The 10448-nt window shown below is 46.9% G+C and overlaps 2 protein-coding genes across 3 annotated transcripts; one reads left to right on the forward strand and one right to left on the reverse strand.

Moving 5' to 3' along the window:
- The first annotated feature begins 1165 nt into the window (after positions 1–1165).
- trim23 (tripartite motif containing 23) lies at positions 1166–6401 on the forward strand. 2 transcript variants are annotated; one of them, XM_068334230.1, is made up of 11 exons: positions 1166–1286; positions 1974–2136; positions 2297–2418; positions 2513–2791; positions 2867–3049; positions 3134–3349; positions 3429–3563; positions 3646–3775; positions 3854–3964; positions 4696–4820; positions 4906–6401. In XM_068334230.1, the coding sequence occupies exons 1-11, from the start codon at positions 1188–1190 to the stop codon at positions 5083–5085; spliced, it is 1743 nt and encodes a 580-aa protein (XP_068190331.1). In that variant the 5' UTR covers positions 1166–1187; the 3' UTR covers positions 5086–6401. The 2 variants fall into 2 exon arrangements, with proteins under 2 accessions (XP_068190331.1, XP_068190330.1); XM_068334229.1 differs by having other exon boundaries at positions 2867–3349.
- Positions 6402–6508: 107 nt separating this feature from the next.
- Positions 6509–10109, reverse strand: ppwd1 (peptidylprolyl isomerase domain and WD repeat containing 1). Its single transcript, XM_068334519.1, has 11 exons — positions 9962–10109; positions 9750–9852; positions 9209–9312; positions 8963–9083; positions 8413–8860; positions 8145–8335; positions 7723–7912; positions 7458–7639; positions 7164–7245; positions 6901–7083; positions 6509–6729 (listed from the first exon to the last, which is right to left on the reverse strand). Exons 1-11 carry the CDS (start codon positions 10092–10094, stop codon positions 6586–6588), a joined length of 1881 nt encoding a protein of 626 aa, XP_068190620.1. The 5' UTR covers positions 10095–10109; the 3' UTR covers positions 6509–6585.
- Positions 10110–10448: the final 339 nt, after the last annotated feature.

A 10448-nucleotide genomic window follows, 5' to 3' on the forward strand; every position in this document is an offset into this window, starting at 1 on the left:
AAGATATAATATTAACAACAGTAACAGTCAGAGTCCAAATTTTTCAATTGGTTTCCTCTGATGGTGACTTTCTATCAATGCTCTGATCTACACTAACCAATGTGTTCTATTTTCTCACAGAGCAGCCAAAGTTGAACTCCGACATGAAGGATTTTGCTGAGGAAAAAGCAGGAAAACTCAGGATGTGCATGTCATGACTTTGCTGTCTGAATGCTAATAAAGTGAACAAATCTTCGCTGAAGCAAAGAATAAAAAAACACACACATGCAATAACTGTTTGTCTCAGCATTGAATGTATTTTGTTTTAATGTCATGAATGTGAAACAAGAAGGTTTACGAGAATGAATCCAGAACAATTTGACAATAATTGTTGTGTCCCAATAAATAATAATTATTTCCCTTATCAAAGAAAAGATACAAAATTTCACCTAAACATGAATAATTAATAATTAAATAGATAATACAACTTTATTTATATATCAAAAAGATATTAAGTCTGTCACAGTTTTCCCTCAGAGGAATAAGGATGTTACCTCCTCTAGGAAAACGAATAAAAACAAAAGAGAAAAAATGATGGACGTACCTACTGGAATAAATCCATGATGAGGTTGGTTAAATTATCAATAATTTCAGATAAATCCTGGATGTAAAATATAGAATTAACAACAACAAAATTTGAACGCAGCCATAGGCTGCTGCGTTGTTACTAAATTTGGCTGTTCAGACACTTTAAACTTATATATTTTACATCTTAACTTTTCTTTGTTCTCTTTTCTTATTTATCTTTCATTTTTAACTTTTTTTTCTAGTTTTTCTTAACTTATCTTATTTATCTTATTTATCGACCGGCTTACTGGGACCTTCAGAGACGTATTTCGTGCTGTCAAATGTGAAAACATGTGTCAGTATGACAAATAAAGACTGATTCTCCGTTCAGACTGCAGGCATATCAGATTTCCTTGCATATCTGATTTTCTGGATGACTGTTCACACTGTTGAAAGTGGATGGATAGATGGATGGACGGAATTTACAACCTTAAAATCAAATTCATTGTGTTTTCAATGAAAGCAAAAACAACAAAGATGACACTTGCGTCAAAAGCGATTTTCCTTTTAAGAGCCAAACCGGAAGTACGTGTGGGATTGTCCTCTCGCTGCCGCTCGGTCCTTTGCGCTGTCGTCGTAGAATGGCCGCTGCTGCAGCAGGACTAAGCAAACAGGGCGCCTTAGCGACGATGGAGCCTTGCATCCGACACGGGAGGGGAGCCAGCGGACACGCAGTGAAGGTGACGCTGTTGTCGCCGACATCTTCCGCTTCGGCTAAGTTTGTGTTCGTGTTGTTTTTGCCGGGTCGACCCAGCGTTGACAGGAGGCTAGCCTCCGCCGCTTCTGATGCGTTGGCGTTGGTGCCGCTGGATGCCCCTACCCCCTCCGTCATCTGGCATTAGATTCCATATAAACCCCGCGTCACATTTTCCCCCTGAGGATAACTACTTAATTTTTTTTACATTTGCATTTAAAAATAAGTTTCTTCAACATGCTAATCATTTGTCCCTGCAACATGCTAGCAGTCCCGATGCTTCACGCTAGTCGGCGTTAGCATGTCAGCTCCTCTACAGCTAGCTTAGCATTGTGTTTAGATGTCAACAAATCGAGATCAGGAAACATAACCAGTCAAGAATTTATTTATTTATACCTGAGCATAGTTAACCACAGCATTAACACATCCGTGAAACTTGAACCTTGTGATAAATAAGTGAACAGTGTGTGTTGTGGCCCACGTGATCACAAATCAAGAGAGGATGGGGTCCCAAGTTTCTTCCTGTCCTCTTCCCCTCCTGGATCTGACACCTGCTCATCACCTCCACCTCCTCCCGCTGGAGGATCATGGGACTTTGTGTCCTCACCGTGCTCCTCATGTTTGACGTGTTCTATGCATGTCAGGTCACATGACATCATTTGTTGGTTGACAGGTGCTGGAGTGCGGCGTGTGCGAGGACGTCTTTTCCCTCCAAGGGGACAAGGTCCCTCGTCTGTTGCTCTGCGGTCACACGGTGTGCCACGACTGTCTGACCCGGTTGCCGCTCCACGGGCGGGCGGTCCGCTGCCCCTTCGACCGGCAGGTCACTGAGCTGGGTGAGTAAGAGGATTACGAAAATAATAAAGTATTAATCTCCTGTCTGCATTCTCTACATATTTGGAAATCTGTCGCGTTCGAACTGGCTCAACTAGGACGCTTGTTTCAGTTAAACGTTAAAAGTTTTACCTTCAGATGTTTTTTCCCACATGTGTTCAGGGGATTCTGGAGTTTGGGGTCTAAAGAAGAACTTTGCTCTCCTTGAACTCCTGGAGCGACTCCAGAATGGAGCCACCAACCAGTCGGGAATGGCGGAGGACGCCCTGAAAGGCATGGGAGAAGTAAGACGACTTGTATTCGCCTTCATTTCCAGAGTGATCCCTCCCTTCCCCCCGTCTGCTCCGCCTTTCAATCGCCGTCCTTCTCTTCTTCTAGTGCATCATCCGCTGCGACGAAGACGAGAGCCACACGGCTTCCATGTACTGCACCGTCTGCGCCACCCACCTGTGCGCCGAGTGCTCCCAGCTCACCCACTCCACCCGAACCCTGGCCAAACACCGCCGGGTGCCACTGGCCGACAAGCCTCACGAGAAGACCCTGTGCCCTCAGCATCAGGTCCACGCCATCGAGTTTGTGTGCCTGGAGGAGGCGTGTCAGTCCGGACCCCTCATGTGCTGCGTATGCAAGGAGTACGGCAAGCACCAGGGACATAAGGTAGTTCACAACGCCTCTACGCCACCGGTTCCATGTTGGACTGAGGCCTCATGCGTGTCCGACTTTCTCCCACAGCACGCCGTCCTGGAAACGGAAGCCAATCAGATCCGTGCGTCAATCCTGGATATGGCGCACTGCATCCGCACCTTCACGGACGAAGTGTCAGAGTACTCCAGGAAGCTGGTGGGCATCGTGCAGCAGATCGAAGGTGGCGAGCAGATTGTGGAGGACGGAGTCGGCATGGCGCACACCGAACACGTGAGACTTTCTCATCTTATTCTTCGTGCGCTGACGTTTTTTTCGCGGCTCCGACTCACGTTTGCGTTTCCGCGTCTTCATCAGGTCCCTGGCACGGCAGAGAGCGCTCGCTCCTGCGTTCGGGCGTACTTCGCCGACCTCCACGAGACTCTGTGCCGGCAGGAGGAGATGGCGTTGAGCGTGGTGGACGCCCACGTCCGGGAGAGGCTGATCTGGCTGAGGCAGCAGCAGGAGGACATGACCATCCTGCTGTCTCAGGTGTCCACCGCGTGCCTGCACTGTGAGAAGACGCTTCAGCAGGTAGGAGACGCCACCCACGCATAGGCGCAGCCTCTGTTGTGGGTGTTTGGTTCAGTGACGGTTTGGATCTGCTCCTCAGGACGACTGCAGGGTGGTTCTGGCCAAACAGGAGATCAACTGTCTGCTGGAGACACTTCAGAAGCAGCAGCACCAGTTCACCGAGCTGGCAGATCACATCCAGCTGGACGCCGGCATCCCCGTCACCTTCACCAAGGTGAGCCCGCCTCTCCAGCATCCGATCCCGATCGTTCCACGTTTAATCGCCACATGTTAAACAAGGTGTTTAACGGTTTCAGGACAACCGGGTCCACATCGGGCCGAAGATGGAGATCCGCGTGGTGACCCTCGGCCTCGACGGGGCGGGAAAAACCACCATCCTCTTCAAGCTGAAGCAGGATGAGTTCATGCAGCCCATCCCAACCATCGGTAAAAGCTCCGCCCACTTCAACGCATCGCTCTTCTTCAGTTGGATGCTGACCTCGTTTTTCGCTCTTTCCTTTACAGGTTTCAATGTGGAGACGGTCGAATACAAGAACTTAAAGTTCACCATCTGGGACGTGGGGGGCAAACATAAACTCAGACCCCTCTGGAAACATTATTACCTGAACACTCAAGGTACCGTCTGCTCCTCGTGCTGGTGTTCATCTGTTGTCTAAACCAGCGGTCCCCAACCCCCGGGTCGTGGTCCGGTACCGGTCTGTGGGTCAGTCGGTACCGGGTCACACAGAAAGAATCCAGAACTTCCATTATTTCTGTTTTCTTTCTGATCTGGTTCTGATTAATGTTTAGTTTTAAATGAGTGGATTCACCTTTATTAATTTTATTAAGAAAAAATATTTTTAATTCTGGTGGTATCGTTTTATTTTGTTGTATTTATCAGCACACCTTAAAGGACAATCCGTAAAAATGTTGTCTGACGTTAAACAGGTCCTTGACGCAAAAAAGGTTGGTCAACAACAAACCAACAAAATAAAACGATACGACCTGAATAAAAACGCATTTTTCTAAATCTTATAATAAAGGTGAATCCAGTTTGTATCAACTTTATTAGCAGCGTCCTCGTAACGTCCCACCAACCTTTGTTTCTTGTTGGTTCTGCTAGCTTGGGTGTTTCAGTTTAGCGGTAATGTGTTCTGTGTTAGCGGCCGTAGCGGCTCCTTTAAGAAGGTAGTCATGTGACCGAGGCAAACATCTCCACAAGCGTCAAGAGTGACTCGTAGACAGATGTGGAGGAGAGAATCCACTCATTTAAGACAAAACATCGGGATTGGGGGCCACTGGTCTAAACCGTGTGTGTTAATGACTTCTAACTGCGACACGTTTCCTCCGGTGTGCGGCGTGCGTAGCCGTGGTGTTTGTGATCGACAGCTGCCACCGGGACCGGCTGATGGAGGCTCACAGCGAACTGGCCAAACTCCTGACGGAGAAGGAGCTGAGAGACGCCCTGCTGCTCATCTTCGCCAACAAACAGGTACGGGCAGGAACGATGGGCGAGGTAGCCACGGTGAACTTGTGACCTCTCGACCTCTGCGTTGACGTTACGTTGTTGTTCGCAGGACGTCCCCGGCGCCGTGTCGGTGGAGGAGATGACGGAGCTGCTGAGTCTACACAAGCTGTGCTGCGGGCGGAGCTGGCACATTCAGGGCTGCGACGCCCGCAGCGGGATGGGACTCCACGAGGGCCTGGATTGGCTCTCCAGGCAGCTGGTGGCTGCCGGCGTGCTGGACGTAGCCTGAAGCTCCGCCTCTACCTGCGTCGCTGTTTGTGAGTCGTTGGTTTCTCCCGCTCCCTTCCAGACTACTACTTCGACTTCTCCTTCAGCACGCCATCCTCATCCTTCTGAACGGATGAATGGATGGTTCATCCCAAATACCATCCTCATCCTCGCTGGTCACATATCCTGCTTCGTTCCTGCGGCAGCTGAGATAGTCAAGACACTTCACTTCCTGTTCCTCTAACCTGGAGACGAGCCGTTGGTGGCGTCCACTGCTAGCTGACTTCCACTAAATTGATAAAATCGCTTCCTCTTCTTCTTCACACCATCATAACCTCCTCTATATGTGAAAGTAGTGCAGAGTCGTCCGTATCATCCAGATAGTGTAACCTACAAAGCTTTTATCGTGACAGGAACTTATAGCTGAGTCACTTTATTATCCGATAATAATGTTACAGATCAAAGCGAATCCTTGTTTCTTCTTCAAGCCGATAAAAAGGAAGGTCCATCATTTTTTGACAGGACTTCCTGGATGTTGCTTTGCTTCGTTTGTTTTTAATCAGCTTGGGATTCTGGGACTTGCTGACTTGCATGGAGTCAATTTGTTTTCTTCAGAACGACGCTGTTGCGGCCACGTTTTGTTCTCCACAGACGTTTTGTGGAATCAGAAACCTGATTTTCTTATCAGCTTGTTTGGCGAGTCGATTACGATCCCGCAAGTATCCCGACAATTCCTTTTACTTCTTTAATCGTACGTTTACGAAACCGTTTAAACGTCACAGCTGTTCGCCAAACGGCGCCGCTCTCCGGTGGAGGTTTTTGAATGTAGTGTTTTCTGTTACAAACTATTTACTGAACTTATTTATGAGCGGGAACAAGGACGTCTTTTTTTTTCCGGTGGGGAATACAATTCTTTGGACTCATCTTGAAGCAATTTAACCATCTGCTGTTACCTAGAATATTAATCTCACCTGTAAACAAAATGTCTTGTAAAAAATATTCCTATTTAAACATCTCCGTCCTTCTCGTTTGCGGTGATGGTACACCTCTCAGTAATAATGTGAACCTTCGTGAAGCACCAAACCTAACACTGGCGCTCGTCTCGTCACTGTCACCTGACTGACATCATCTTTATTCATTGCTATGTAATGTTTATTACCTGTATCTATGTATAAAACAAAAACGTGCACGTGTGAAAAGCCTTTCCACGTAGTTTGTGAAGTGTTTTCGAAACGTAGAAGCACAACGCGCGCGCCGGAACCTTTGTTACGAGTGGACTTGATCACGGCTTTTGTAAATTATTCATGATGTGATGCTGTAAAATAAACTAACTGACCTGACGGGCAGCTGTGTGTCTCTGAGTCATTCGAACGTGGAACTCGTCAGGACGAACGCTCTCACCCACTGACCTTTCATCAGGGAACAAATGGCTCTTCACACAGATCTACTAAAAGCGTTCTTTATTAAACCATCTGGTTGAAACAAAAAAAAAAAAAACAGGACTGTACAGGCGATGGAAGGATCACTTTATGGTGATGTTGATGATGCTGATGTCTTCGTACGGTTTGTCGGTCTTGGGGTTGACTTTGGAGTTGGAGATCCTCTGGACGGCCTCCATGCCTTTGGTGCACCTTCCGAACACGGTGTGCTTGTTGTCGAGCCACGGCTACGGGAGGAAAAAAAAGTTCAGAAAAAGATCGGCGACATTTTAATGCGTGGAACGAATGAACCTTGGCAGCGTCTGGCTTAGCCTAGCGTAAAAGTCTAACTAGGTCTTTGAGAGGTCATTTTTTTCTGCATTGGAAGCGAATGTCCGGTCCAGCGTTGAGCTGCTTACCGTCGGCACCACGGTGATGAAGAACTGGGAGTTGTTGGTGCTGGGACCGGCGTTGGCCATGCTGAGCGTGTACGGCCGGTCGTGTCTCAGCGTGGCGTGGAACTCGTCCTCGAACTCTCCCCCCCAGATGCTCTCGCCTCCCATGCCCGTCCCCGTGGGGTCCCCCGTTTGAATCATGAAACCCTGCGTCCCGACAGAGACAGGAGACGGAGTCAGGCGACGGATTCACCGCCTCTAAGTGTCTTACGGACCGCCAAACTTACTTTGATGACTCTGTGGAATATGTGGCCGTTGTAGTAACCGTTCCTGCTGTGGACGCAGAAGTTCTCCACAGTTTTGGGGCATCTGAAAACAGTAGAAACAAAATCATTTCAGATGTCTGGGTAGGTTCTGGTATCCAGGTCATGGATATCCAAAGCTGTTTAAAATCAATCCACTGGACAAGTTTCTTGAAGACATTTAGCCTCTCATCCAAGAGGCTTCTTCAATTCTGAAGGTAGCCACCATCAGAACTGAAGAAGCCCGTCTGCTTTGAGGTAGTCGGGCCTGGAACTTACTCCACAGGGAAAAGCTTGATGTGGATGTCTCCCATGGAGGTGTGGATGATGGCGCTGTCCGACACCCGCTTGGGGCCCTCGGCCTGCGTGGCGGCCATGACCTCCTCCTTGGACGGCTTCTCGTTGAAGATGTCCCGGTCGGAGTCTGCACTCTTCGTATCCTCGGGTTCCCTCTTGGAGAACTGAAGCCAGGAGAATAAAGACGGAGTGAGACACGGCAGTGAGGTTAAACCCGCCGAGGCTGCTCAAAACGACGTCGTCTCACCATGTAGAAGCGATTCTTCTTAAACGCGGTGCAGAAAATAGTGGGGTCCGCCTCCACGTTCTCTAACGCGGGGTTGTCAGACGTCTTCATCTCCACAGTGGGTGCCACGTACATGGCTTTAGCCACGCCCTGGAACAAACTCAGCTGCACCACGCGGATGTTCTCCAACTTCCCAAGTATCCGCACACACCTGGGGAAGGAGAGACAGGAACAATTCTGACATTTTTTCTGACAAAAATGTTTTTTTTCTTCATAATTTGGGGAGTTTGGGGCTTTTTTACAAGGCTAGAACGGATTAAAATGGTTTCATTTTTCTGGATCAAAGTTGTTTTGACTTTCAAACTCAGTCACATAACGGATTAAACTCGTATTTTGAGGTTCTGCTGTTGGAGGATCCTGATCTGTATCCCTCCCCCACCCACCTGTTGGTTTCGACATTGATGACCTTGATGCCCAGCATGGTCCCGTAGAGCACAAAGTGACCCGTCTCATCAAAGATGATGTTTGTCAGTCGGATTCCGTCCACCTTCTCCAGTTCTCTCTCCACAGCCATTCGCCGTCCGAACTCCATGTCAGGCAGCTGCTGCCTCATCTGCTGCAACTCAGTGAACATCTGAGACATAAAGCAGACGTGATGAATATGTGAGTCAGTCTCACTGTTAAAAATAAAAAAAAATAAAAAAATCTTACCGTTAACGATTCATCAAACACTCTCATGAGTTTTCCCGTTAGGAAACGGAAGATTCGGACCTTCCTGTCAGAAGCGATTGTGGCCATTTTCTTCCCATCGGGAGAAAATGCCAGACTGGTTGGGTAGGTTTTGTTTTTTGCAAATTCATACAAGTCTGTATCCGTTTTGTATTCCCAATGCACGTTCTTGGGAAACCTGAATTCAGTTGGGAGGCCAGTCCAATATTCCAGCATCCCTGCTTTATCGGCAGAGACGATGACTCTGAATTGAGGATTCAGGCGGATTTGGGACAGCGGTGAGGAGTGCATCTTATCGAAGACGTGGAGGGGCTCGTTGCCTCCCCTTCCATCATAGACGAAAATCTTCCCAGTTGATTTTTCTGAGCAGGCCACTGTGGAAATGGCATTCCCGGGATTGTAGATCCACTCACACTGACCTGGGTGAAAGCTGTGGGGAGAGAGGGAAAACCAATCAGGCCTGGAAAGTGCGGTCGGTTCACCTGCGTGTATATTACTCAAGAAGAACAATTACTTTAAAATTCAGACTTACCCCAACTTCAACATGTTGATCATATCAAAGTTGACAACATCAAAAACTTTCATCGCCTGATCGTCACCAACAGAACAGAAGAGCGCTCCTTCAGCACTGACGGCAATGCTTTCAATCACACCTGAAGGAATTACAAGCACGATGTCAGTGAGTACATCCCACTGCACATTAGATATTGAATCAGGAGCAGGCGGTAGAAAAACAAATTAAATGCAACGAATGACAAGTAATAGATCCAATAAATACCGAGATGACTTCGAAAGTGTTTGACAAACTCTATTCCCTCCTGCTCTTTCTTTTTCCAAAACTTCACGTGTCCATCTTGACTGGCCGTCATGATGAAGTCTTTCCTTGAAAACAAAAAACTTCAGTTTATTTCCGTGATTTGGTGGATTTAGATAATAAATCACCATTCAACACATTGATAACATTCAAATAAATCCCACATCAAGGGTTCAGTGTAATCAAAACATCCTGACTGAAGGTCTGTGCTACCAACAGTCTTCTACAACCACAGCTTTATATTAATAATAATAATAATAATAATTCAAACTTTTATTGATCCCCAGAGGGAAAATTCTTATGACATCTGGATTTATCTGGATAAGATTGCTGGATTAATCCAGTGAAATGCTTCCACTCACACTAAGTTACGTCAATAAATGGAGCCCTTTGTCATTTAGTATGTAATTAGTCTTAAACATGGTTTATGTCCATGGACTGTGTAAACAAGAGGCTGTTCCGCAGTCCTTCGTCGTCAGCATCAATAAACTACAGATCGACTTACTTGGAACAGACTATGTGTGTAATAACGTCTCTATGCATGTAGCTCCGCTCGTACATCGCAGCTGAGGGGAGGTTGTCCAGGTAAACGCGCTCAAATTCGAGCACTGAAAAGAGCAAAACACGCAGGGGTTAGCGGGAGTTTGTTAGCATGTTTAGCATCGCGCCGCTGGATTCACTAAAATATGTCAGCGTGTCGAACTACTGGAACCGAACCTTTTCTTTTCTTGGGCTTTGCGGCTTCGCTGGGCATGGGTCCGACCCATTCATCCTCCTCTCCATTCCCATCTCCATCCTCATGATTATCCGCTTTTCGCTTGAGGTCTACAGTGTTCTCGGTGGCCGCCATACTATCAAAGCAGTGGTGCGGTCCGTCCTGGATAACGGTACTTCCGTTCGGGGAAACACTTCCGTCTAAATTCTGCCTTTGTGTTGGTTTTAAGAACTATTTCTTCTTTTCAAGTGTAATTATCGCCATATTTTGATAAAAGTTTTGTTGTTTTATTGAAAATTACATTTTAGCTTAGTCTGTATAGTAAAACATAAAAATGGAACGCGTAATTGTAGTAGGCTCAGATACCGAAAGTTCAATGTCGAACAGTTACACATATTTTTTGTGGTTTTTTTAAACTAATTTTAACACAATTAAACAGTATAATACATATTCGTGCGTATCAAATTTTGACTGTGAATCTAAGGTATG

This window comes from Antennarius striatus, chromosome 15 (genome assembly GCF_040054535.1).
Source record: "Antennarius striatus isolate MH-2024 chromosome 15, ASM4005453v1, whole genome shotgun sequence".
In the NCBI taxonomy this organism is placed as follows: domain Eukaryota; kingdom Metazoa; phylum Chordata; class Actinopteri; order Lophiiformes; family Antennariidae; genus Antennarius; species Antennarius striatus.

Excerpts from the sequence above, each read along its gene's own strand:
- trim23 (XM_068334229.1), top strand. The coding sequence starts at position 1,188 with ATGGCCGCTGCTGCAGCAGGACTAAGCAAACAGGGCGCCTTAGCGACG. Across the intron at positions 3,564-3,645 it reads TCCCCGTCACCTTCACCAAG|GACAACCGGGTCCACATCGG; the intron begins GTGAGCCCGCCT and ends TAACGGTTTCAG. Across the intron at positions 3,776-3,853 it reads GCAGCCCATCCCAACCATCG|GTTTCAATGTGGAGACGGTC; the intron begins GTAAAAGCTCCG and ends TTTCCTTTACAG.
- ppwd1 (XM_068334519.1), bottom strand. The coding sequence starts at position 10,094 with ATGGCGGCCACCGAGAACACTGTAGACCTCAAGCGAAAAGCGGATAAT. Across the intron at positions 9,853-9,961 it reads AAAGCCCAAGAAAAGAAAAG|TGCTCGAATTTGAGCGCGTT; the intron begins GTTCGGTTCCAG and ends TGCTCTTTTCAG. Across the intron at positions 6,730-6,900 it reads TCATCACCGTGGTGCCGACG|CCGTGGCTCGACAACAAGCA; the intron begins GTAAGCAGCTCA and ends TTCCTCCCGTAG.